The sequence below is a fragment of the Pinus tabuliformis genome, chromosome 3_1 (genome assembly GCF_031772625.1).
Source record: "Pinus tabuliformis cultivar Carrire ecotype Pingquan chromosome 3_1, CPIR1, whole genome shotgun sequence".
NCBI lineage: Eukaryota > Viridiplantae > Streptophyta > Pinopsida > Pinales > Pinaceae > Pinus > Pinus tabuliformis.
This window is the reverse complement of record NC_142301.1, coordinates 408,207,411-408,231,944: the sequence shown is the minus strand read 5'-3', so window position 1 is coordinate 408,231,944 and position 24,534 is coordinate 408,207,411. Positions and strand designations below refer to the sequence as shown.

The 24,534-nt window shown below is 39.9% G+C and overlaps 1 protein-coding gene across 2 annotated transcripts in view; it reads left to right on the top strand.

Annotated features, from left to right (window-relative positions):
- The window catches only part of LOC149187472 (3-hydroxyisobutyryl-CoA hydrolase-like protein 3, mitochondrial), a 166,304-nt gene that overhangs the window by 102,147 nt on the left and 39,623 nt on the right, over positions 1–24,534 (top strand). For both annotated transcript variants that reach the window (XM_089411380.1, XM_089411379.1), the window contains exons 4-9: positions 8,920–9,054; positions 9,176–9,272; positions 10,619–10,748; positions 10,930–11,108; positions 15,443–15,570; positions 15,700–15,801. In XM_089411380.1, coding sequence (XP_089267506.1) covers positions 8,920–9,054; positions 9,176–9,272; positions 10,619–10,748; positions 10,930–11,108; positions 15,443–15,570; positions 15,700–15,801 — 771 coding nt within the window. The remainder of the gene's footprint in view (positions 1–8,919; positions 9,055–9,175; positions 9,273–10,618; positions 10,749–10,929; positions 11,109–15,442; positions 15,571–15,699; positions 15,802–24,534) is intronic.

The window sequence follows — 24,534 nt, the reverse complement described above, 5'->3', positions numbered from 1 at the left end:
CTGAAAACTAGTTTCTTTTAATAAGACAGAATTTCTCTACTTATTTTGCAGCAGAATAGGAACAAAATTAAATACACAATCACACAATTCAACAAGACATTTTTTCTAGGGAACCCAACTGGGAAAACCCTCTGCTTGCTTGAGAATTTTATTGATAGAAGAATGAGCAATAGATCTCTTACAAAACACTCTTGCTTCAATAGATAATACAATGATCTCCCTCCTTGAACTAAGATTGAAACAAACAGCAAGACCCCTTATGCCTTCTTGCCTTGCTTGGATGAGCTCAGAAATCTTTCCACAAATCCTGGAAATGGCCTCCTATTTCCTAGCGCATTCCCAAGGCAATTCTTCCCTCTATCAACTCGCACAAGCCTCCCTCTTGTGCACGCTCTCTCTCAAGCTCACACACAAACTCGTGCTCAAGAATGAATACAATTGTGCCTTCTATCCTCATAAACTATTCAAATGGCTAAATTTGGCAAATTATATTTTAGGAAATTGATTTTGTGATTGATGAGTTAACTGAGTTGAACTAATAGATGCAACTTCTCTCATCTCAATTCTAGAACTTGAGATTTAGTCACTTGTCCTTTTCCCAAATTAACTCGCACTAGAAGACAAGGAACTCGGCCTTCCACTTCAGCACATTAGTTAACTGCTTCATAATGCGTCCTAACTTTTGGGAACAAATCCTAAATTATAGGAATTCGTCCTAACTTATAGGGAACTCGAGCATATCAAGGAGAAACTCGTTGAGGTCCCTTTGATTAAAGCACAAATCAAGGAACCTTTCTTGCTACTCTTTTCAACACTCCCTCTTAGTGAGGAAGGCACTTCTGGAAGAACCTTGTCCACCTGTATTTGTCTTTAACACTACCATGTTCTCCACTATTGCAGCTGCCACCTTTGAACTAGAAGACTTCCCTGCTTTCTTTTGTGGAACCTGATTTGAAGACCTGTTCTTTCCCACTATGTTCTGTAAGTCCATTACTTCAATCATAAGTGCCATGTGCCTTGTGTACCTCAGTGGCTGCTTCCTCTGGCTGGTAGTAATATTGGAAGATTCAACTCTCTTCTGATCTCCCTTACCCAAAATCTTTACCACCATGGTTCAAACTCTCCCTATACTAGGAGTCTCTGACTGAGTCACTGCCTCCACGCGCCTTGGGCTATGCTCCTCATCATCCTGCTGATCAGCCTAACTACCAACTAGCTAAGACTGAAACTGAGATACTCACTAAGGCTCCATCTTGAGAGCTCTATCCTGCACTCGCTCAACAACCACATCTCTACTTTGAGAACTCCATGCCTTGCATCTCAAGGCTGGACCTGTTTCTACTTGCAACTTGTAGAGATTCTTCACCCTCACACCTATATTGATTTGGGGTAGCATCGGATGTGCTCTAGCCTTGAAAATTGGTGGAGAGGCTAAAGCACATGAGATTTCCAAGACCCAGAAATGGTTTGGGCAAAATCTAACCAGTTTGGGAGATATTAAAATAATTAACATTTTTAATGGAGTCCCTAGGTCTAAACTTAGGGAAAATAAAATCTTGATGTGAATTAATATAAAATTGAGTTAGAATGGTCCAACAGTCATGGATCAAGCCAGATCTAATCTTAGTTGTTGATTAGGGACTTAATCTCGGACGTTGAATTGTCAACGAGAAAAGTATAAGAAGAGGCTTGAGGGATAGTTGGAGAACAAACCGAGTTGATCAAGAATTCAATTTTCTGGGGCAGGGCTTGCTGAGGAAATCGAAGGAATGATCTGAGTTGCAGCTGAGGGGTAGTGAATACAGTAGCAGAGAGGCAGAGATAGTACCGGGAGCATCAACGCAGAGGCCGGAAGAGGGTTGATGCAGAGCCAGCCATAGGCCACACAGAGGCAGACAGGAGTTGCGCAGAGCCTGATGAGGGCCAACGTGGGAGATGCAGAGGCTGACGCAGAGCCCCGAGAGGTTGACGCTGGGTTGACACTGTGCCAGAGAGGCTGACGCAGACCCTAGAGGTTGACGCTAGGAGATTTCGTGGGACAAATTGGAGCTGGAAAGCTGGATAGGGTGACGCAGTCCCTATTTGGGTGACAGAGAGTAGCAAAAGTGCTGCAGTGTTGCTGTGGGATCGTTCATCCGGTGATTTAGCCGGAATATCTGTCTCTGATTGAGAGGTACTACTGCCGAGGGCATTCTCTGTTGGGTGAGCCATTTCTGGCATCTAGATTGGATTCTGAAACTGCTTAATAATAAAACCCTCTGATAGCTGCACCAGTTTTCCGCATTGGGTTTTTCTGGGGATATTAGTCCAAAAATAATGGTGTCACTTGTGTGCTTAGTTCTTTTAGTTGATGATATGTATGTGTTGATATTGTACTTGTATTTATTTTCAGTTTTTACATGGTAAATAACATGTTAAGTAACTGAACAAGTAGGAAGAAATAAATCAGAAAGCACAGGAAGAATTTCTAACAGATAGACTTAGAAATTCCAACAACTTAGCTGCTTCTTACATCTAGAAGCAACAACGTAGCTGCTTCTTACATCTAGAAGCTAAGTGTTGGAGGTACGCCTTACCTTCGCTGAAGATGATATCATATTCCTTGTCCTCAAGGGTAGCTACCAAAACAAAATTTTGCCTCAATCCTCGAAAATAGAGAACATCTCTGAGATGAAGAGGATTGCTTGACTCCCTCTGAAAAATTATAGTACCAACTCCTCTAGCTGCATACTGACCATCATCTCCTAGCTCAATTTGAACCTGCATGTCCTTCTCCTTCAAGTGGCTGAAACTCTTCTTGTCCCCGGTCATTTGGAAGGATGCTTCTAAATCAATATACCATATATTGCTACCTGCTCAGCTTGCCATGCAAGCAATCAATGAGAAATCTTTCTCGAACTGCGCAAAAAATGCATCTACCTTCGCTGGTGCAGCGACATGATCCTTATTGGACTCCTTCCTCTTAGGACACCTAGTGGCATAGTGTCCAAACTGATGGAATAGAAGCACTTGATCTTGCTTAGATCCTTCTTCTTGCCCTTCAAACTGGACTCGACCTCTCCTTGGTCCTTGTTGTCCTTGGCCTTACCTGCAAGAGAAAAATTCTCCTCTTCCTTCTCAACTTCAACCCCTTGCCACTGCTGCTCTCGACAAGACTGAGTTTGAGCTCCTTCTGAGTGAAATCACTCCACAGGCGTTCCCAATCTGGCAATTTATCTCGTCCAGTAATCCTTTGAATGAAAGCAACCCACTCCTTGGTAAACTTGTTTATAGCAACTCACACTAGTTCACTATCTTTTGGTTTCTCTCCAACAACTACTAGCTCATTAGAACATTTTGCACTCCGGTGAGATAGGAAGTTATGTTCTCACCCTTTTGCCTCTTGGTGACCCTCAACTTCTCCTTGATAATCATTTTACAATTCTTAGATGGATCCTAGTATAGCTTCACAATGACATCCCACATTTCCTTTGTAGTATACTTACTGGAAACATGCGGAACCATATGATCTCGGACTCCATCTAGGATCATCGTCTTGGCTTTTGGTGCGAACAAAGTTTGTACTTAAGTCAAATACTCCAGAAGACTTGGAATATGTAGATCTCCATTGAAGATACCAAAATATATATTAAAATGGATGAATGAGAATATGATACAAATGAGAGTACCCTAGGAAGGTGCGTCTTCATGGAAGGTCATGTCCGATTTAGACATGTCTCTTCAGTACTAATTACTAATTAACTAATCATTATACATTTATCATCATTATTTATATTTATATTATTTATATATATTTTATTAATAACATTGCGTTCCTCCTCAGTAAGCTTTGTCCTCAAAGCTTACTGATGAAAAGGCTTGATCTCATTTTTTGTTTTGAATGTCTTCTTGTCTCAGAACTGTCATCTTCGTTGAAACAAGATGATATGATCCTCTAAGTGAAACAAAACTGTTGCACTGAGAATGGAATTGACCATCCTAAATTAATCTTCTGTGGAATCTTGTGGTTACTGGATACTTCATGTGAATTGTTATCACAAGACTAAATTGCACTGACATTAGTAGTCTTCGGAACATAAGTTTGTTGTTTATGTTTAGAGATACGGATTCGTAGATTGATTGAGATGTCTATTCTTGTGATTCAAATGTAGATAAGGAGTTCTTTTGGTTTGTCTTTCCCCTATCATGTGTGTGGCAATATTCTGATTTAGTTTAGGTGACGATGTTGTTGAGTTGGTTACAAAACCTTCACTTGGGATGTTTATCATCTGAACTACAAAATCTAAGTGCGTCTTTTCTTCAACCGATTTGCCTTCTTCTTGAGTTATGATATTCACAGGATCAATATTTATTCCTTTCTTTTAAACTTGGACTTCTACATTCAATGCTTCCTTCTTGATAAGCTGTTGTACCTTGTTTTCCAATGAATTCTTGTCCTTTTTAATTCTTAATTTGCATCAGTAGTTTTTCACTATGGTCTTTAAGCCGAGAAACTTTTTCATATTTTTTAGCAGTGACCTTGTCAACTTCTCTTTGCATATTTTGTAGTACTTTTTTACCTTCTTGAAAAATTACTTAAGTTTGAGATATCTAGTATGTCTTCTGGTATTATTGAAGTCGACTTCACTGTAACATCTTGTAGCGTTATTTTTTTCTTCTTGTAAGAAAATGTCAAAAACTACTTCTTATTTAGGATGAAGGAACCTAGGGTTTCCATCCAAGGTGAACCTAAAATAATGTCACCTTGATCGCTCCATAGGTTTTGAACTGAGAATTGTGATCCTAATGTATAATCTTCAATGTTTAACTGTAAATTGGTTATTTCATATTTTTTGTTGTCATAACAGTCTAATTTTTCGATTATATTTGACTCGGGAATCACTAATTGGTTTGCAATTTTAGGTTTTATATAATTTTTATCTTCGACTGGTGAGATAGCAATAGTAACATCTTTTCCTGCAATAGACCCTTTAATTCTAAATAGCACTGAGGCATAGTTATATTTAGTTTCTGAGAATCTTCTGACCTTCATTTCCGTATTAGGCTTCATTTTACTTCTTTAGGATGAACTTATACAAGTACCTTATTATAAGTATCTACTCAATGTTGATGCTTAATAATCATTTTTTCAAGTTTGGTACTTCCTTATAATTTTTCTATAACTTAAATAATGGTATCTTATAAATAAATTTTAATTTACCCTTGGACTTATAATTAACTTCAACTTAAAGATATCTCATTTGTATTTTTTCTAAAGGTGAAGGGCCTGATAGTGAAAATACAGAACCTCCAAAATCTTGTAGTGAACGCTTCAATGACAACAAAGCTGGTGAATTTTGACATCCAAAGACCTGGTTCAGAGAACGAGGCTCTTGTGCAATGATTGAGCAACCAGAAGATCAAACAACTCTGATACCAATGGTGCAAACAAAGTTCGTACTTAACTCAAATACTCCAAAAGACTTGGAATATGTAGATCTCCATTGAAGATACTAGAATATATATTAAAATGTATGAATGAGAATATGATACAAATGAGAGTGCACTAGGCAGGTGCCTCTTCATGGAAGGTCATGTCTGTTGAAGTTTCTAAGTTTACTTAGTTTAGAAACCCTTCATGCACTTTTTCTGATTTATTCCTACCTACTTGCTATTTTTCTTTAACAAGTTATTTATAAAGTAAATACTGAAAATAAACACCAGTGCATGCTCAACATATTACAGATCAACAACTAAAAGAAACAAGAACAAACACACCACATGACACCATTATTTTTGGACCAATGTCCTCGGAAAAACCCAATGTGGGAAAACCGGTGCAACTATTTGAGGGTTTTCTTATTAAGCAATGTCAGAGTACAATCTGGGTTCCGTAACTGGCCTACCCAACAGAGAATTTCCTTAATAGCTATACCTCACAGTTTGAGAGAAATCTCCTGTTTGAAACCCCGGAAAACCCTTCTGATAACTCCTCAGCACAAAACTGCTCTGCAACCCCATCGTCTGCCTAATGTGGATTGTGTCAGTTCCTCTCTGTCTCACGTTGGCCCTGCATCAACTTTTTTTGGCCTGCGTCAGCTCCAGGAGGCCCTACGTCAGCTTCGGGAGCCTCTGTGTCAGCTACGTTGGCCCTTTTGGTGTTCTACGCAACACTTGGCTGCCTCTGCGTGGCGCTTGCTAGCTTTGCATCACCCTCCTTAGCTGCTGCGCTACTGTCTCGGCACAATCTTTGCCTTCTCTGTTCCTCTGTACTCAATGCCCCTGAATTGCTCTCCCTATCACTGATTCTATCTCTCTTAGCAAACCCCGCTCTAGAGAATAGAATGACTGATCATCTGGTGTGATCTCCAAGTGACCCTCAAGCCTCCTCTTATACTTTTCCTGTTGATGATTCAACGACCGAGATTAAGTCCCTAATCAACGGCTAAGATTAGATCTGGCTTGATCCATGTCTTTTGGACCACTCTAACACAGATTCATATTAATACACATTAATATTTTATTTTCCGTAAGTTTAGACTTAGGGACTCCATTAAAAATATTAATTATTTTAATATCTCCTGATCTGTTTAGAATCTACCTAAACCCTTTCTGGGTATTGGAGATCTCATGTGCCCCAACCTCTCCACTAAATTTCGTGGCTAGAGCACATCCGATGCTACCCCAAATCAACACTCCCTCTTAGTGAGGACTGTGCTCTAGCAATACTCCTCACTGAGTATTACTCTGATCATTCGGCATCGGTACCTGTGCTGATGCTAGGCCTTCCTGCCCAACATCCTTTGCACTGCTGCCTCCTGTACTGCTGCCCATAGTTTTGCCACTGCCACTGCTGCATCTATACGACAACTCCCTCTGCATCCGTGCTGCTGCTGGTCCTTTCTCCCAACACTGCATCCGCATTGCGCCTCCTGTCATCATGCTGCATCGTGATGCCCACTGTTGCACTACAACTCAGTTACTAAGAAGTAACTGATCTCCCAACTGACCTCCATGTTGGGCTAGAAACACCCACTGATGCTGAAGCTCCCTTTGCCGCTGACAAGTGCTTACTATCTCTGACCTCTGCGCTGCTGCAACAACTCCTTGCATCTCGCACTGTTGCACACCTCTCTGTGCCTTCCTACACTGATGCAACACTCCTGTGCCTCTCGCACAACTGCAACCTGCTAGCTCTGCGCTATCTTGGGACTCTTGCACTGTAGCTCTCTTTGCCGCTCCATCCACATCCGTCTCTACCCACTCAGCCAGTCCTGCTACTCGTTGTCGGGGCTCCCATAGCAAGGTCTAATCCAAGAGGCTGGGTACCTCAAGGATCCTGCCCCTCATCACCTGTAGTCCGCCTGACTACAGCTCAATGTCTCCCCACTTCCGCTTAAGTGGTGCGTGTGCACTCATGGCACAGTCATCGTCTGTCAAAACTTCCTTCTCTGCCCGTGCTGGCGCTGCCTTAGTCTCAGAAGACTCTCCCTTACTCTTCTTCCTTGGGCACTGGGTCGCATAATGACCCATCTCCCCACAGTGGAAGCACTTGATCTTGGAGAGATCTTTCTTTTGCCGCTTCTCCTGCTTTCCTTCAGATGCTAGGGCCACATCCTCCTCCTGCTTGACCTTGATCCCTTTGCTGCTGCTACCTGTCTTTGACTGCCGTCTGATCTCTTCCTGGCGAAGAGCTGCCCACATCTCGTCCCAAGGTAGGAGAGTCCCTCTGCCCAGGATGCTTTGGACAAACACTTCCCACTCTTCTGAGACAGTATTCAGGGCTGTCCTCACCATAAGCTCCTAATCCGGTGTCGCTCCTATAGCAGTGAACTGATTTCGGATCTCATTCAGTCCTCCAAGGAAGGAGTCAATCATTTGACCCTTCTTCATCTGATACGACCTCATCTGGTTCTCGAGCAGCATTCTTCTCTGCACAGAAGTATGCTGGTATAGGTTCTTGAGAGCCTCCCACATCTCAACTGCCGTTTCCTTCTCGGCTATATGTGGTACCACATGATCCTTGACCCCGTCAAGGATAATGCGCTTGGCCCTTGCCATCGCCTCCTCGTACTTGTCATTATCATTGGGGTTGACTGGGATAGCTATAACCTTCAAGGCAAAGTTCTTGGCATGATTTCTGTCAAGCACTGATAAGATATAAAAATTGGGAAAAAATATAAAAATTGCGAGTCAATCCAAAAAATCGCTTTGAGTCATTTTTTTGACGTTTTGGATTTTGATTTTATTTTTATAAATGATATTTTCCCGATTTTTACAAATTTTCTTTTTTCGGACCCTTGCTGATTTCAGCAACATTGGATAATACTAACATATTTTCCTTATGTCCTGCTTCTGGGGGTCCACGTGCCTGTGTTGAACACCATCCCTAGGATATGGAGTTAGTGACTTAGGTATAAGGTATGATCAGGTCGATGGCAGAAGTGCAAGAGGATAAACTAAGAGTAGCTCGTATTTTTTCTATGCAAAAAATACAAGATGAAATGGCTTTTAGGAACCACATAAAACAAAGATTTTTTTTTTTTCTTTTTAATATGAGTATCGTTTTTTGTTTGTTTGTAACTGAACTGATATGAAGAATGACCATAATTAAGGCTAGCTCGTGGTCATATTCTATGTTGGAATATGACCACGTGGAAATTAATATTTTCACTTTGTTGCTTTTTTCAATGAAGAATATATTATTCAGATGGTGATGTCAACTTTTTGGGTGGAATACTCACTGTTATGTGGATAACAACAATGTTTATGGATGTTTTCTCTCTATAAAGAAACAAAGTTTTATCCTTTGAAGAATTCTTTTATCATGCATTGTAACATATTTCCAATTTACAGTTGTTATTATCTACAATCTAAATAGTATTAGTTGTTTCGCTTCATGTATGTGTAGGAGACTAATTTTTATTGTTTCTGTTGTAGGTCTTCTCGGCAGAGTATACTCTCATTTGTAGAATTGCACAGTATGAAAAGCCCTACATTTCTTTTATGGATGGTGTAACAATGGGTTTTGGAATTGGACTTTCTGGTCATGGTCGTTACCGAGTCATTACCGAGGTCCATATGTCTGTTTATATCTTTAATTCGAATTTTGCAATGTGTTCATGCTGGTTTTTTGAATTTACATAATGAAATGCTTGTGTTGTGAACTAATTTAATTACATTACATGCTTTTCAGAGGTCTCTTCTTGCAATGCCAGAAACTGCAATTGGCTTGTTTCCTGACGTCGGATTTGCTTACATAGCGGCAAGGAGTCCAGGAGAAGGAGCTGTTGGTATATGTTTTTTTGTATCCCCTAGGCTTGCTTGTTTTTTGAAAAAATTAAAGACTTTTGTTTCTCTTGATTGTATTGTTTATGTTAAAAGCTCTGGAATTGTACAAACCATAAGTTTTGATGTTTTTATGAATAAAATTGCATCAGTTCAAAATATTGAACACAATTAAATCCGCATGCCTTAAGAATAAGACACTCTATACCAAAAGACAAGATGAAATTTATAGAGAAAGTTACAAATATGAATGCTATTAGAAACAATTTCCAGTAGATTTTGTGGGCACAGTGATGGGGGGATGTGGAGGATGCGTGCAGATGCCTCTATATTTTACGGGACGTCATGGGGAACATTCGGGTATTTGACATTTTGATCATTGTTCCAAATATAAATATATAACATGGATAGCAACAGTTACAATTCTTTATGGCACACGGTTTGGTTGACTGGAATTGATTTTCTATGGAAACAATGATGTAAAACTACTTTTATTGAGGAATCATCTTCCCTCAGCTTAGGGGAATTGAGCCTCCTTAAACAGGAATTGCCTGTGCTTGTTAAGGTCAAGCTTAGTATCTTTTATAGAGATGTTTGGTCCCTTCCTGTTAGGGTGCAGGCTCATATTCTTGCTTCATTGGCCTTTTTAGTGTGGGAATTTCCTGATACTCCTGTTGTTTGCCTGATTTAGCTCTCTGTTCATGAAGTAATTATTTTTTATTTGAAGTAATGTATGAAGCATTTCTAAGAAAAACAGAAAGTAGTGAAGCACCAAAACTTCATACAAGGAAATCATTGAGATTTGACCAATGTTACTGTTGGAGAACTCTCTTAATGTTGTATTTAGCTTTCATTTTTTCCTTTTTTGAATTTGCTAGAAATGCAGTGGCAGATTATGGTTGCAACAGACTATATTGTCAAGTTTGTATCATCATCTAGTTTTTGCTATAGGATAATAAGATTGAGCTCTTTAGATTATTATGATTCCTGTAATGTTTGACTTTAAAATCTTCGTCAGTTCCCCTTTTGCATTTTAGGAATTATAGAGGCACAGTTATATTACTTCTTGTTCTATGCTTTTGTAGTTTTTTGTGATACTTAGATTGGAGGTAACATATTGATACTGTTGGATTAGGATACCTAATGTTGTTTCAAGTCCTAGTATGCTTTTGGTCTCCTTTCTTCATTGTTTCTTTTCTAACAAATAAATGCATGTTCATGTACATTTTTACACCTGTTTAAGTTGTGAAAATTTATAGGAGATTAAATGGAATGGAAAACAAGATTATTCTGGGTAGTTAAATTCATTATCATATATGAAATACTGATCTATTTTCTCTGTTGTATGTAGGTGCTTACCTTGGATTGACGGGGAAAAGGATTTCAAGCCCTGCAGATGCTCTTTATGTCGGTTTAGGCACACATTATGTGCCATCAACGAATCTAGCTTCATTAAAGGAGTCTCTCCTTAAGCAAGACTTGTATGTGCTATGTTCATACTGTCATGTCTTGTCTGATTCATTTGATGCAATGAGACATGTATCAAAATTTCAGGTTTACCATTTTTGAAATATATTGCTTTTGAATTTTTAGTTGAGGAAGAATATGGAGGATATTTTGATCTAATAATAGTGGACACTCAATATGACACCCAATTTTCAGGTCAAATAATCCACATGAAACAGTGCAAAAATTATTGACAGATAATCACAAAGAACCTGAGTCAGAATCTCAATTGAAGGCTCTCTTACCAGCAATTTCAGCATGTTTCAGTAATGACAAGTCAGTTGTGGCATCGATAGAAGAACTGAAAAAGCAGCAACTTTCTTCTGACACAACAGGTCGAATATAATAGTAAAATTGTTTAGAATTGCAAGCATTGATATTTTGCTAGAAATTTATTTTTTATTTGTAAGGTCACTGTGCGGGTTGAACTGCACTACATTCCAGAAATCATGGGTTTTGACCAGTGGGAAAAAACCCCCTTATTCAACCAAAATCAAACCTAGAGAACAGTGTACCAATCGGTCCATTGCGATTATACTGGTTTTGTCTACAAATCCATAGTCAATTTTTCATTAACAGTTCTAGAAATTGGCACTAGATAACTAAACAATAATTCAGAACTAAACCAGACTGGCAGATAGAATGCTTGACAGAATGAACAGAGCTTTCTCTGGCCATAGATTGTACAAACTACACCCTGTCTGAAATCTCTTCAGGATTTCCTTCTTCTTGTGAGCTGAAAAGTGTTAGATTTTCTAGACCATGGTAAGTAGACTCTGCATTAAAAAAATTCCTAAAAATTCTAGATAGCTGAAAAATGAAAGCCACTCAAAACTGAAAGTCTAATAATGGGAGAATCTACAAACAGATACTGCGGAAAATGTATAATAGAAACTCACTAAACAGACTGTCAAATGTTACTACTGTTTTCTCATTAATTTTGAAATGAAATCTGCTACAGGAAAACCTTGAGAACTAATTCACTGCTCTCTGCTGAAGTAAATGAATATAATGCATACCTTAACTTTCTGATATAATGAAAGAAGGTTGCTTTAGGATTACAAAATTAGACCTGAATCCTAGATCTACTGCAGTCTTGGGATCTGCACCCTATTTCTGTGTGATTGTCTACTGCAATCTTTAATGAGTGCTCCAAAGAGATCAAATCTCCTTGGGATATGTGCTCTACCTCTAGACTGCATGTGCCCTATCTAAACTAGACTTGGACTAACACATGCAAACTGCATGCAAGCTGCTGGGAATAGATTACTGAAAATAGAACAGCAATCCACTCTATAAGATTGATCAGTCCCTCATGATTAAGGGAGCACCTTGGAGTGTCTGGGAGGCATAGTTCCTCACACAACAGTTCGAAAATTCCAAAAGAGAAAAAGCCCCTCAGAAATGTGCGAGCGGTCTGGAACTGTGGCGGAACCGTGGTTCGGGCCTGTGGAACTGTCATGGTTCAGAATGTCCAGGAAGCGCAAATTTCAGGCATAACGTGGTTTGCCCATGGATCCACAAGGGACGCGAATCTGCCCTCAGAACTGGCTGGGGGGGGGGGGTGACAGTTCTTGCAACATTGATCCCTAATGATGGCCTAAAACTCTGGATACTGGCTTTCAAGCTGGCCAGATTCCCTTGAAATTGGGTGATATTGGACCCATTGAGGGTGTGATCCATCATGTCCCTCTCTGGCTGGTGGTTAGTTGTCAGCACATATCATTTTTTAACACTTGACTCCATGTCAGATAACTTTTTGTTCATAAGCTCAGAATTCTCATCCTTGAATTTGCCTAGAATCTCCAACTTCAATTTAAGGTTTCCAAGAACTGGTATCAACTGATAAATGTTTTCTTTCATCACTAATAACTTCTAAGACAGAATCGACCATGTCCTTATTCTCACCAGTGAATTGTTTTACTACATGCAGTCTGGGAGCAATGTGCCCCCACATGTTTCTGTTTTCTTCTCTCAACTGATCCAGTGTGACTGCCAGTGGTTTCTTACTTTTCCTTTGCTTTTTTGAGCTCCCAATTGAATGGCTCACCTCATGATCCAAATGCAGGAAATAAGAAATTAGAGTGAACAACTGGCCTCCCATACTGCTGATGGATATCCTGCATCCAAGGAAATTGTGATATATCCTTCCCCTAGCTCAAGACTAGGCACTGAATGCTGCCTGAGGTGAAGACATAGGGTGGCATAATTAACTCGTTCCCTGAATTGTGATCCTGTTCTACCATAAATCTCAACTGTTAATATTCCAAGACCCATCTTTGCCATACTCACGAGTCACTTAAGACCGTAGTCTCTTGCCAATTGTTTTCAGACCAAAGCCATTGCAAAATTCCAGAGGGTGAAATGGGAGACAAACCCAAACAGGGCTTTGGAAGGGTTTTCAGCTTGAGGATCAAACTCCGTCTCCCAGAATTTCATGTACAAGGCTGCCCTTTTAGGAAACTAGGGGCCCTCTTAAAAAATGGGTGCCCTTCTCTTTTGTGGAGGAGAAAGTTACCACAAAGGGACCTCTGCTCAGGGGGTATCACCCATAATACTCTACTCATTGACAAAGTTCACGCAACCATTAACTAATAGTAATGCATTTCTGAGGAGGGTGCTTCCTTTCATCTATATTATATCGGTAGTAAATGGGTGCTAACGACAATTGCTCACAACTTCAAACCTTGCGGAACTTAACCACTTTAATTTGCAACACAGTGTATGTTTAAATATTCTTTGTAACTGCTTGGAAAATTGTGGTCATCTTTCCGAGCCACATTTTTATCATTGCTCTTTTCTTCAATCTGCATACTTGATTGCCATAATTTTCCTTTGCCCCTTCTGTCTCAGTTCAGCTATTTTGTTTATATTTGTTGCTATATATGATATAATAATGTTGCAGCCTCTTTCTAGGTCACTCCAATATTTAGTTACTTATCTTAACCATTTGTCACCAGTCCAGCCAATGATTATTTTGTTTTCCTGGAGTGAACTGTAAAATATATTGGAGGTGGCCATATGATTTCACTGTCCTCTGATCCTTGGCATGCCTTCTGGACCTCTAGAGGGGTTTTGATATTCTTAGTAGTTATTCTGATCTTTGTTCAACTACTATGACTTTGGTTCTGTTGAGAGGCAATGTAATGTCCCTTCGTAAATTAATTTGGAACAAGACTAATTATTACATTTTGGGGCCAATTTTGGAGATAGTGGGGCCCATTCAATTTTTATTAAGAGATGAGACTTAGGTTAAGTTATTTTTTTGTGGTTAAATTACACATGGGGGCCACCCACACTAGGGAAATACGCACTCCCTATTTCAGTTTGCATGGAGGAGGTTAAGTGAGGGCCCACAATGGAGGTAAAATTGGAGGGAAAACTGCTCCACGAAATCTATACAAGGAGGGCAGCTCTCCTCATTTCATTCATCTTTGGCATATCAAATTTCTCTTTGGTTGCTCGAGCTGCTTAGCCGAGTCACTTGCTGTTTAACAAGAGTTCTTCAAGCGAAGAGCGCACCCTTTCTTCGGGGGACTTTGAGTGCCACTCTAGGAAGGTTTTTCTTCATTTCTTCAGGAGGAGGATTTCATTGTGATTTCCAGTGATTGCATTCATCTCTGGGTGGTGCGTATTACTGGAGGCCGTAGTGAAGAGGAGGTTGATTTTGCTTGTGGTGTCTTGCAATGGATTTTGGGTGAGAGATTTTCCGGAGAGGAGGCATTGGAGGATTGTTGGCATTTGGGAGAGTTTTGGAGGTGGAGGAGTGTGCTACCTTGCAGGGTGACTTTCGCACTTCCTGGGCCAGCGCAGAGGCAACATTGGGTGCTCACGTAGAGGGTAGAGATTCAATATTTGTGGCTAAACTTCACTCTAGAGGTTAAGGGAAATATTTGGAGAGGTGATTGCTGCATTTTTGGAGCTTGGAGGAGGATTTCGTTGGTGTTCCTTGCAGGTCGTATTCTGTGAGTAGTTTGGAGGGCGTAGGGCCTATTGGAGGCCGAATTTGAAAGGTCAAAATCTGGCCAAACCATTTCTGGGTTTCTAACAGGGATCCCACATATAAAGTTTCAGAATTTTCTGAGCACCGGAAGCGGGGTTTTCAGCCATATCTTTGCCGCAGACAGTGCAGAATTGATGGGGATTGCACAGTGCCTTTGGGGGTCGATTTTGGGAGGTCAAAATTGGGCCAAACCATTTCTGGGTTTTTGTGGGTTTTGGTCAAGGAGCTTGGGGCTGAATTTGTAGTATTTTCTGAGCAGTGGAAGTGGAGTTTCTTGCAGTTCCTTTCCAGCCAACGATGTAGTTTTCTGGGCAGCGTAGAGCATTAGAGGAGCAAACATTTTCCAGTACTTGATATCATTGTCTCATCACCTGGATTCTGTCATGCTTGCCATTGAGGCAAGCCTGGGTGCATTCATCCATATTATTTCACTGCTCCATTGGTTAATAAAATGGCTCAGCTGGTTCTACTTCTGGAGATTTTATGAGCATGTGTTAGTTTGTTAAAATTTTGTGTGTTGAGAATCGTTCTTGCTTTATATATCACTGTTTGTTTAAGTTAGGAACATTACAGGCAAGATATTTGCAAAAAATTTACACGTGTACTGTGTTATTTGAATCCTCTTTCTGTTCCTATGTCATTTTTTAACTCTTAATGTGTCAACAGTGGCAGACTGGGCAAAAGATGCACTTTTAGGACTGGGAAAAGGTGCTCCATTTTCTCTCTGCCTGACGCACAAATATTTTTCAGCTGTTGCAGCTGCACATGGCAATCATGAAAATGAACTTTCTAAGGTAAGTTTCATAAATTTTTGTATCGGTTGGAGCATTGTACTTGACTCTTCAGTTAAGGATTTTGGTGTGAAGCTACAGGCTGGAGGTTGTGTTGGTTGTAATGTATTATTTTCTTCTTTGGATGTTCAGTTAGATGGTGTCATGAAAGCAGAGTATCGCATAGCTCTAAGAAGTTCACCACGTAATGATTTTGTGGAGGGTGTTCGTGCAGTGCTTATTGACAAGGACCAGGTTTTTCCTAATGATTTCTTTCATCAAAATTAGTTTTGTAGCTTATTCCTTTGAAAACATGTCTGTGTCTCAACCAGGAAAATTGTGTCTTCTTATTTTACAAATCCCTTCCATTCCATCAAAGAAAGCATAGTTGCTCATTGGTCTTGCCTCATAGTACTGAAAATGTATTTGGGCTCAAATGATTCATTAAAGCGAGTATGTCTTAATGGGTAACAATAGTGTTTATGGAGTTGAAATATAATTTATTAGCTATGTTTTTCAAATCGCATATAAAGTTAAAACCTTCGGGAAAATGCCTTCTTTTGAAGGTATAACAAATTCGTTTTCACTGTTTCCATCTAGATTGAAACTTTTAATAGCGGTCTAGATTGTTTCCATCTTGACAGAATAATTGTTATAAAAGCGTGAAAAGAATATAGTGTGTAAGCAAAGGGCACTATGTACAGAAAGTTGCTATGTTCATGAGAGAAAACACTATTACTAGGCAATCTGCAATGTATGCTGTCTCAGTTGTCGTTCATCACCAACTCCTGTTCTTATCTATAGGGACATTTGTCTGACTACAATGATTTACCATTGAGCATTTTTGCAAAATGTTAAGTATTGCTGAGCTCATCTGTGAATTTAAAAGATTGCTTTGGATTTCTAGCTAGGAATATGTGTTTTGTGCATGGTATGCTGTGCTTGGAATTCATGATCCATTGTTCGAATGACATGGTGTATTGACATGTTTTATCAACCTTGTCCTTGTAATTTCATACAAGTTTGTACCTGTGGGTGTAATTTCATTCCACAATTTTGGAGACTGGCATGTCATGCCACTATGCCTAGCTTAATACCCTGCAATTTTTGAAATTTGAATTGATTAATTGACAAAAAGCTGAACAGCAGTTGTTCTTGCATCAGCTTTTCCCTTCTTGTAGATATCATTTTTTTTTTTTTTTTATCGGTAAATAACTAAATCTATTAAGAGAAAATATAGTACAACCAGAACTTACATCCAAGAGAAGCAAGAGCCTAGGCAGCCGGAAAGGATGTGCTATCCACTTCGGCTCCTAGAGGAAGAGAGAAGAGTGATGAACAGAGCAAGAGGAAACTGGAGAACAGAGTGGCAGAAGCGAGCCGGCAACCGGAAATAATAGGAATATCAACCTCGGTTCCGGGAAAAGAGAGAAGCAAGCAGGGAGCTTCAACTGGACACTAAAGCTTAAGCAGCATAATGGGCTACCCTAAAAGAGTAGGGGTCTCAACACGATGCTTTTTCCCTTTCCTTTTTTTAACTTCAACCCAGCCACTTTGGGGTGGATGGGCAATTACAACTTGCAGATTGGGGTCCTCCCGCGGGGAGCCCTCCTTTTCTGAGTCCGATGAAGAGGACAAATGGACACGTTTCTGGGCAATGGCTGAATCAGAGGAAGGCGCCAGGCCCTCGGTGGAGGGGGCTACAGAATGAGGGGCCTGTTTCAATTCTTCATCTCTATCTTCATCTTCAGAACTGGAGGAATCTGAATCCTCGACTGGAGGAGGAGAGCATGGAGCCCATCGTTTGGACTTGGGCTTGGAGTCTCTAGCCTTGTTCTTTTTTACCGGGCGAGAAGGACAAGTGTTCTGCAGATGCCCAGGTTGTTGGCAATGACGGCATCGAAAAGCAGTGTTCTCGTAATCCAGCGTCTGGGTCCAGACGAAGTCATTTATCTTGAGATTGATTTGCTCTGGAAGGCCCTTGCTCAGATCTAACTCCACACACACTCTTGCATATGAGTAGAGGCCTTTGGATGTTCTCCAGAAATCTCCATGGATGAAGCTGCCCAGTGTGTCTCCTATAGCTCTGAAGACACGAGTATTCCATAGATGGGCAGGGAAGTTTGGAAGTCGAATCCATACCGGTGTCTTGGTAATGACTGCAGAGGCTGGATCAAAATCTGGAAACCAGGGGGTCAAAAAAAGCCCTGCCGTACCCATGAACCAAGGTCCTTCTGCGAAGGCCTTTTCATAGTGCTCAATGTTATCAAAGAGAACAATGAAATAACCTTTCGAGCAAAAGAAGATCTTACAGTGATGTGTCCAGTTTGCATGGATCCATGCATAGAGATCCTGAGATCGAGGCCACAGTCCATTAAATCTGCAAATGATGGCTCTTTCTGCAAATACTTGATGCTGGGAAGCCAGCTCTTCATGCATGAGTTCAACCGAAGGGACTTCATCAATTTTTTCAACCAAGAAGGCCTTAGATTTAAGGGCTTCCGGGGGTTTGGGGTTCTCCGAGTGAACTGCGTCCTTGTATGAGAAAGGCCGGGTTGAGGAAGCTTGCCCTGCTGCACCACCTCTCAAACGGAATGTCGCCACCACCGAGCTATTTCTGGAAATGCTGTAAGCAGAGAGGGGTTGAGGGTTTTCAAGTTGTTTACCTTGAAAGAGAAGTCGCAGCAGGCTGGATGGGATCCCCATTCTGCGCTCTAGCTTCAGAGTGAGGTCCTGTACCGAGTCTGAAGGGCGAACCCACTGCATGATGGTTCTGCCTGCAGGTTGAGCAATCTGGACCTGAAATGAGTCAGATGAAGGTTTTGACCCTGTGCAGATCTCTGTATCTGGCCAGTACATGGGTTTTTCTGCCTTCTGGATGATCAGATCTGGCAGATCTTTGTCCGATCTAAATCTGGGACTGCGATATGTATGGCCGGCGATTGCCTCAGATCCATGCAGAAACCCTGCGAATGAATCATTTTCCGGCTTACTTTTGCCCCATTCCAAGGACTGCACGGAGGGTAGCAAAGCCAGAGCCTTGGCCTTTGGTTCTTTATGCTTCAGCTGCTGTGGGTGCAGCGATCGAATCCAATCATCGATGGCGGGGGCGAGGAATGTCTTCCCTTTGACTCCTCGCAAGCTCCAGTCGGTCTCAGAGTATGCCTGGGGTGCCTCCACGGCTGCAGCGAATGTGCCAGACCTCACTCTTAATGTTCTCCAAGGCGCTCTGATCTCCCTTACGCAGCTCCTCCTGTGCCGTTTTCTTTTGCTGCTGGGACGAGTTTCTTTGAGGGCCCGGGTGTCGAGCACGAGACCACCAAACCCTCCTCTCGCTCTTCGAACTCTCTTCGCAGCTATCCTATGTTCTCCAGGAAAGTTAACCGCGCGATCTTCCTTGTTTGCGGCAGCATCAATCCTGAAATGAGCCTCCTGATCTTCTGCGTTGAGGGCAAAATCCCTTGATCTGAGCCTGCTAGTCTCGATTCCATCCGCAGCCGGGGTGATCCGAGTGCTGATGGCGGCCGAGGGCAAGGCAGCGGCGGCAGCAGAGCTAGGGTTCTCCATCCTTCCTTCTTGTAGATATCATTGTTTGTTAGAGATAATACAATTAGATAAGCCAAATTGTACCCATATGTTGGTGAAGAAAATATTTTCTACCTGCTATCTTCTCAGTTCTCACCATCTTTCTTTCAAGGAATAAATGTTGCCATCTTGATGTTTTTAGCCACAACGACTAGGACATTTTCATTCCCTCAGCCAGTTCTCAGGTTCTTGACAGTATTGGGACTTGGGAGTAAAACGTACAAATCCCAGCTTCTGATTTGCTTGTGTAGATATGCTACAAATATCACTACCTTGTATAAACTTCTCCAGATCAGTTTGCTTCAATAGCCAACACAACCTTTGCAGGTTAGCTAATGTCTTGTTTACCCTAATTTGACTTGCAACTTTGGAGTCATGATGTTAATGCATCAGCTTAATTTTTGACCCTCCTCGAGGAACACGAACACTGTTAATCTATATAATGATGCATCACTAAGCCTATACAACAATCCCTCTTCAAGATTATAGTCCTGAAAGGACCCAGATCTGGTGTGCCTATGTGGGATGTGCAGGCTTCTACAATTGGCCCAAAATATGAGTTTGATGCATATAATTGTTATACTTCACCTTTCTATATTTTGATGGCCCAATAAAATTGTTGTAGGAATAGCTTCATCTTTGCTGTAGCTTGTTTTGGGATTGTAAAAATTGCAAAGGCTTTTCTACTGAGTGGATAATTATTGCCTTTTCCAGTGAATAGTGTCTTTAGTGTTGGAAAACAACCTACAAGCTAATAACCCTTTGTAGGCATTTTGTCAAACGCTTAGCTAAACTTTGATTTCTGACTCCAATAAATATTCAGCAGTAATGTATTAAATTCCTACACATTCAACAGCTATTTATGAGCAGAAATACAAATAACTAAATCTGAAAATTATTTGCAACAGAAAAGAACAGCAAACAGTCACACATTTGACACAATATATTTGGGCAATTCTTTTGGAAAAGCTCTGAAGGGAAAACCAGTCACAAGAGGAAAGTAGTATTAATGAGATCACATAAAATTACAGTGAATTTTACAGCAACAAATTCCCTGTACTTATCTGACAAATCTGCCTCGAAATTCATTCACTTTTTCTAAGATGCTGCTTCATGAATGTCTTAGGAACTACCCAAAGATTTCTGAGTTTGTCTAGGACCTCAGTGTGTTGCTTCGTCAAATTGTTTGAGTGTTGATGGCTGTAGGTGCATCTTTCATATATTTAATTCAAAATTAACAGACGCACAACAACATATAGGCAGCCAAAGAGTTCACAACAGTATTATGAAAATAATTCATTACTTAGCAATACACAGCTCATTAACATAAATATCAGTCACGCTGAGATCTCAAGGAGACATTATCATTTCTTCACCAAGGTACAGAGCTCAGAAAGATATGGAACCTGGTATTTATTACAGCCTTCAAATATCAGATTTGAGGTTCTGGTTGGTGGCCACAGTACCCACTTCCCCACCTTAGATTACACCCATGACTCTTGTGCATAACTCAAAATAAGTAGTTGAGTCTGCTGATTAGATTCCAGGCACATTCCAGAAATGTACTGTGTTCAGTCCCACGAGCTCGGATATATATATATATATATATATATATATATATATATATAAAGTCAACTTGACCTCAGGAATACTCAGGTGGTGGAGCAGAACTCAGCCTCTTCCTCTATGTATACCCAACAAATGATTTGAGGGGATGCTCAGCCCTTTTCACACATAAACTGAGCCCTCTCTGCTGAAGGTGGCAACCCATGAGCTAGCTGTTGAAATTTATAAGTATTACCTGATAGAAATTTTATCTGTATTCTTCTGGTTTATTTCTCCTACTTGTTAATTACGAACAAGTTATTTAATCACATAAATATTGAAATAAACACAATACAGTCTCAACCATCTATAGATCAACAGCTGAAAGAAAACAAACACACAAGTGACACCGTTATTTTTGGACAACTCGTCCCCGGAAAAACCCAACTTGGGAAAACCGGTGCAACAATTTTGAGGGTTATTTTATTATGCAGTCTATCTGAGTACAACTAGGTGCCAAACCGGCTCACCTGACAGAGAAAATAATCCGGCAGTAATACCTCTCTATTCGGAAGCAAATATTCAGAAAATCTGCCCCACGAAACCCTCTCCAGCAACCTCTGAAGCTCAGAGTCAGCCCACCTGGCCTCAACATCGGCCCGGAACCCCCTGCATCAGCCCTCTGAGGCACTGCGCAGCCTCTACGGCTCTCTGCGTCACTCCTGCTGCTCTGTGTGTGGAATCTGCCCAAACGATTTCTGGGTCTTGGAGATCTCATGTGCTTCAACCTCTCCACCAATTTTCATGGCTAGAGCACATCCGATGCTACCACAAATCAAGACTAGCTGATAAACTTGGCCCTTTATGTCTACTATAAACCCTTGAAATGCTGCTCTTGGACTGATAAAAAATGAGCTCTCTGCATATGCTTTAGGACCATGGCCTGTACAGAGAAATAAACTGACCCTTTTATCTCAGAATTTGACCAACTTTGAGGAAAGGGTCCACGACCTTTGGTAGTTGGAATAACTCAAATCTCTAGACATAATTTGGCACTTGAAATTGGAAACTTCCCTTCCTTAACTCGACCCACAAAAAATACTTGTTTCAGAACCTAACTCGACTAGAAAAGGGGATGAGGAAACTTGACCTTCTTGACAATGAAATCATTCCTTTGTGGCTCAGATTTGGGCTTGTTCCCTTGGTAATTTCTTGAGTATCCTCAACTTGTAAAGATATATGAAAATCTCAATGTTAGAAGATAAAATCCGCTGATAGAACCTTGTACCTCCATTTTCTCCTACAAGTCTTCTTCTCTTTGGTAGTGCAATGGTGAAATCTGAGTGATTTCACTCTCTGAACCAAACTAGGGTGTATATTTTCAACACCGAAGCTAGCAATGGCAGCTAGGGTTTCTCAACCCTAAATTTCTCTCCAAAAATTCTTCAAGAGCTCATTTTATCAAAATGCAAGTGATAAAATGAGGATAGACTCCTCACTTTTCTTCTTTTATAATTAAGTGACTACTTTTGTTGCCATTTTACCTTTTTAATTTTATTAAGTCATTTTAGGAACTTTTCACTTTATAAAATGAAAGTGATTTTTCATTAGCCTAGGATATGTCCTTCTTTTCACTGCTTATGCAGTTATAATGTTTTCCTAGGCGAATCATGTTCCCTTATTAAATTTTTTCTCCGTCTTAGCTTATGAGAACTTTATTATGCTAGCGGAATCCTGTTTTATATCTCCTAAGCGGTTGGGGACATTACATTTTTCACCTCGAAAAATGTGCCAAACAACTGTACAACATTTAGCCCCTTTTCTCGAATTTTGTGCAGATTTATAAGTACCAACTGTACATTATTGTACAACAATCACACAACGAAAACTAGCACCTCAAAATTTGTGCCTCATGCCTCGATTTTTGTTCCCATTAAATGCTATATGGACTTGCAACAAATTTGTACTATACAACCTTCTTTACTGTTGTACTTCCTCCTTGGAATGCGTCCCTAGAATTTGAGCCCTCTTTCAACTACAATAAATTCTGGTAAGGTGCCTTGGGATTTGTGCCCTTTCGTCCAACCTCTACTTCACAACTTTTTTCAGCTCTCCTTTTCCCTCATTTAAATGCTCATTAATGAGTCAATGTGTGTGCCACTGTGCCTCTTCACTTTTATAAACTCATTAATTACATAAACCATTAAATCTTGCCACTTGAAGATTAACAGTTGTGACTTTAACTTTCGTTGAGATGACTTAAGTCACTTTTTAGAAAAAAAAAAACTTTCTAAAATCACTTAGGTCACTCAAACTTTATAAATCACTTTTAGAAAAACCACTTTCTAAAATCACTTAAGTCACTTTTAGTAATTAAATATAAAAAGTACTTTATAAAATCACTTTACAAGATTTATCATCTAGAGAGGCAATCTTCCACATGTTGAGACACCAAGCCAATGTGGAAGTCATACCGAGCTACATAATCCAATATTTGCTGCTTCATTTTATAGACTATGGTATACAATGCTTTGTCACACATCAAGTAATTTTGCACTTCACCAGCAAAAGTTTCTAAATGATAAGCTATTGGCATGCCCTATTGTTATAATATTGTGCTCATCCCATATGCATAACTATTTTCAAATTCAAAAGCAAGTAGAATTTTGTCAGATCTGAAATTGATGTATTATAGATCTAATGTTTCAAAACTTTGAATACTTTCTCTCGAAATATGTTTAATTGAAATACCCTAACTGCCTTTGCTAGTGCATTGATTGGATTTTTGGCACTTGAAAAGTGTTTTACAAACTTCTCAGTTAATTCACTACTCTCAACATTGCTTAGTTCAATTAGGATCCTTGGGCTCAACCAACTCATAATACTTTGAATTTGCTTGGGCCTATGGCGTGTTTGCCTTTTCCAATTAGAAAGACTAAGCACTTAAGTGACTGCTTTGTAAACCCACATTTTCTTTATGTTAGCTTCCAATTGGTATTTTCTGAGTTTGAAGTACCATCTCCCATAGTTGCAAGTGCTCTTCCTAGGGATTATTAATCACCAGGGTATTGTACAAATAAACAATGATAAAATAGTCTAAGAATGGTCTTAAGACATCATTAATCGATGTCATAAATGTCCATGGAATATTAATACATTGAATGACATGAATATCCACACATATAATCCCTGCTTTATCTTGAACATTCTAGGTATCTTCTTATATTTATTTACCATTAACAACATTGGGACTTCCTGGCGCAGGTCAACCAAATCATCAATCCTTGGCAAAGGCCTACTTTTCAATAATATCTTTCAGTGCCCAACAAATCTGAACATCTATGTCACTTGATATGAAGATACCAGACATGGAGGGCCTCTTATATATACCTAGGCTAGATACCCTTTCATGAATAATCATGTCCCTTGAGACATGACATTTCATTATAGTAATTATTATTCAATTATGAATTACTTAATTATATTATTTTATATATTTATGTTCATAACATTGCCTTCCATTTTAGAAATGCTTTGTCCTCAAAGCATAATTATGGAAAGGCTTGATATATTTTTCTTTGTCTTGTAATGTCTTCACATCTTTCTCAATTCTTGGAGCTATCATCTTTGATGATACAATATGATATGAACCTTCGAGTGCTAAACAAAGTTGTCAGACTGAAAAATCATCTGACCCTAATTCTATTCTCCGCGGAATGTTGTGCTTATAGACTTCCCACGATGAATTGTTATCATGAGACTTAATAATACTGGTATTAATATTCTTCAGTGTTGAGGAATCTAGGGCAGCCATTTAGATTGTTTATTAAATTGATTTCTCTGCAATTTTTGACATTT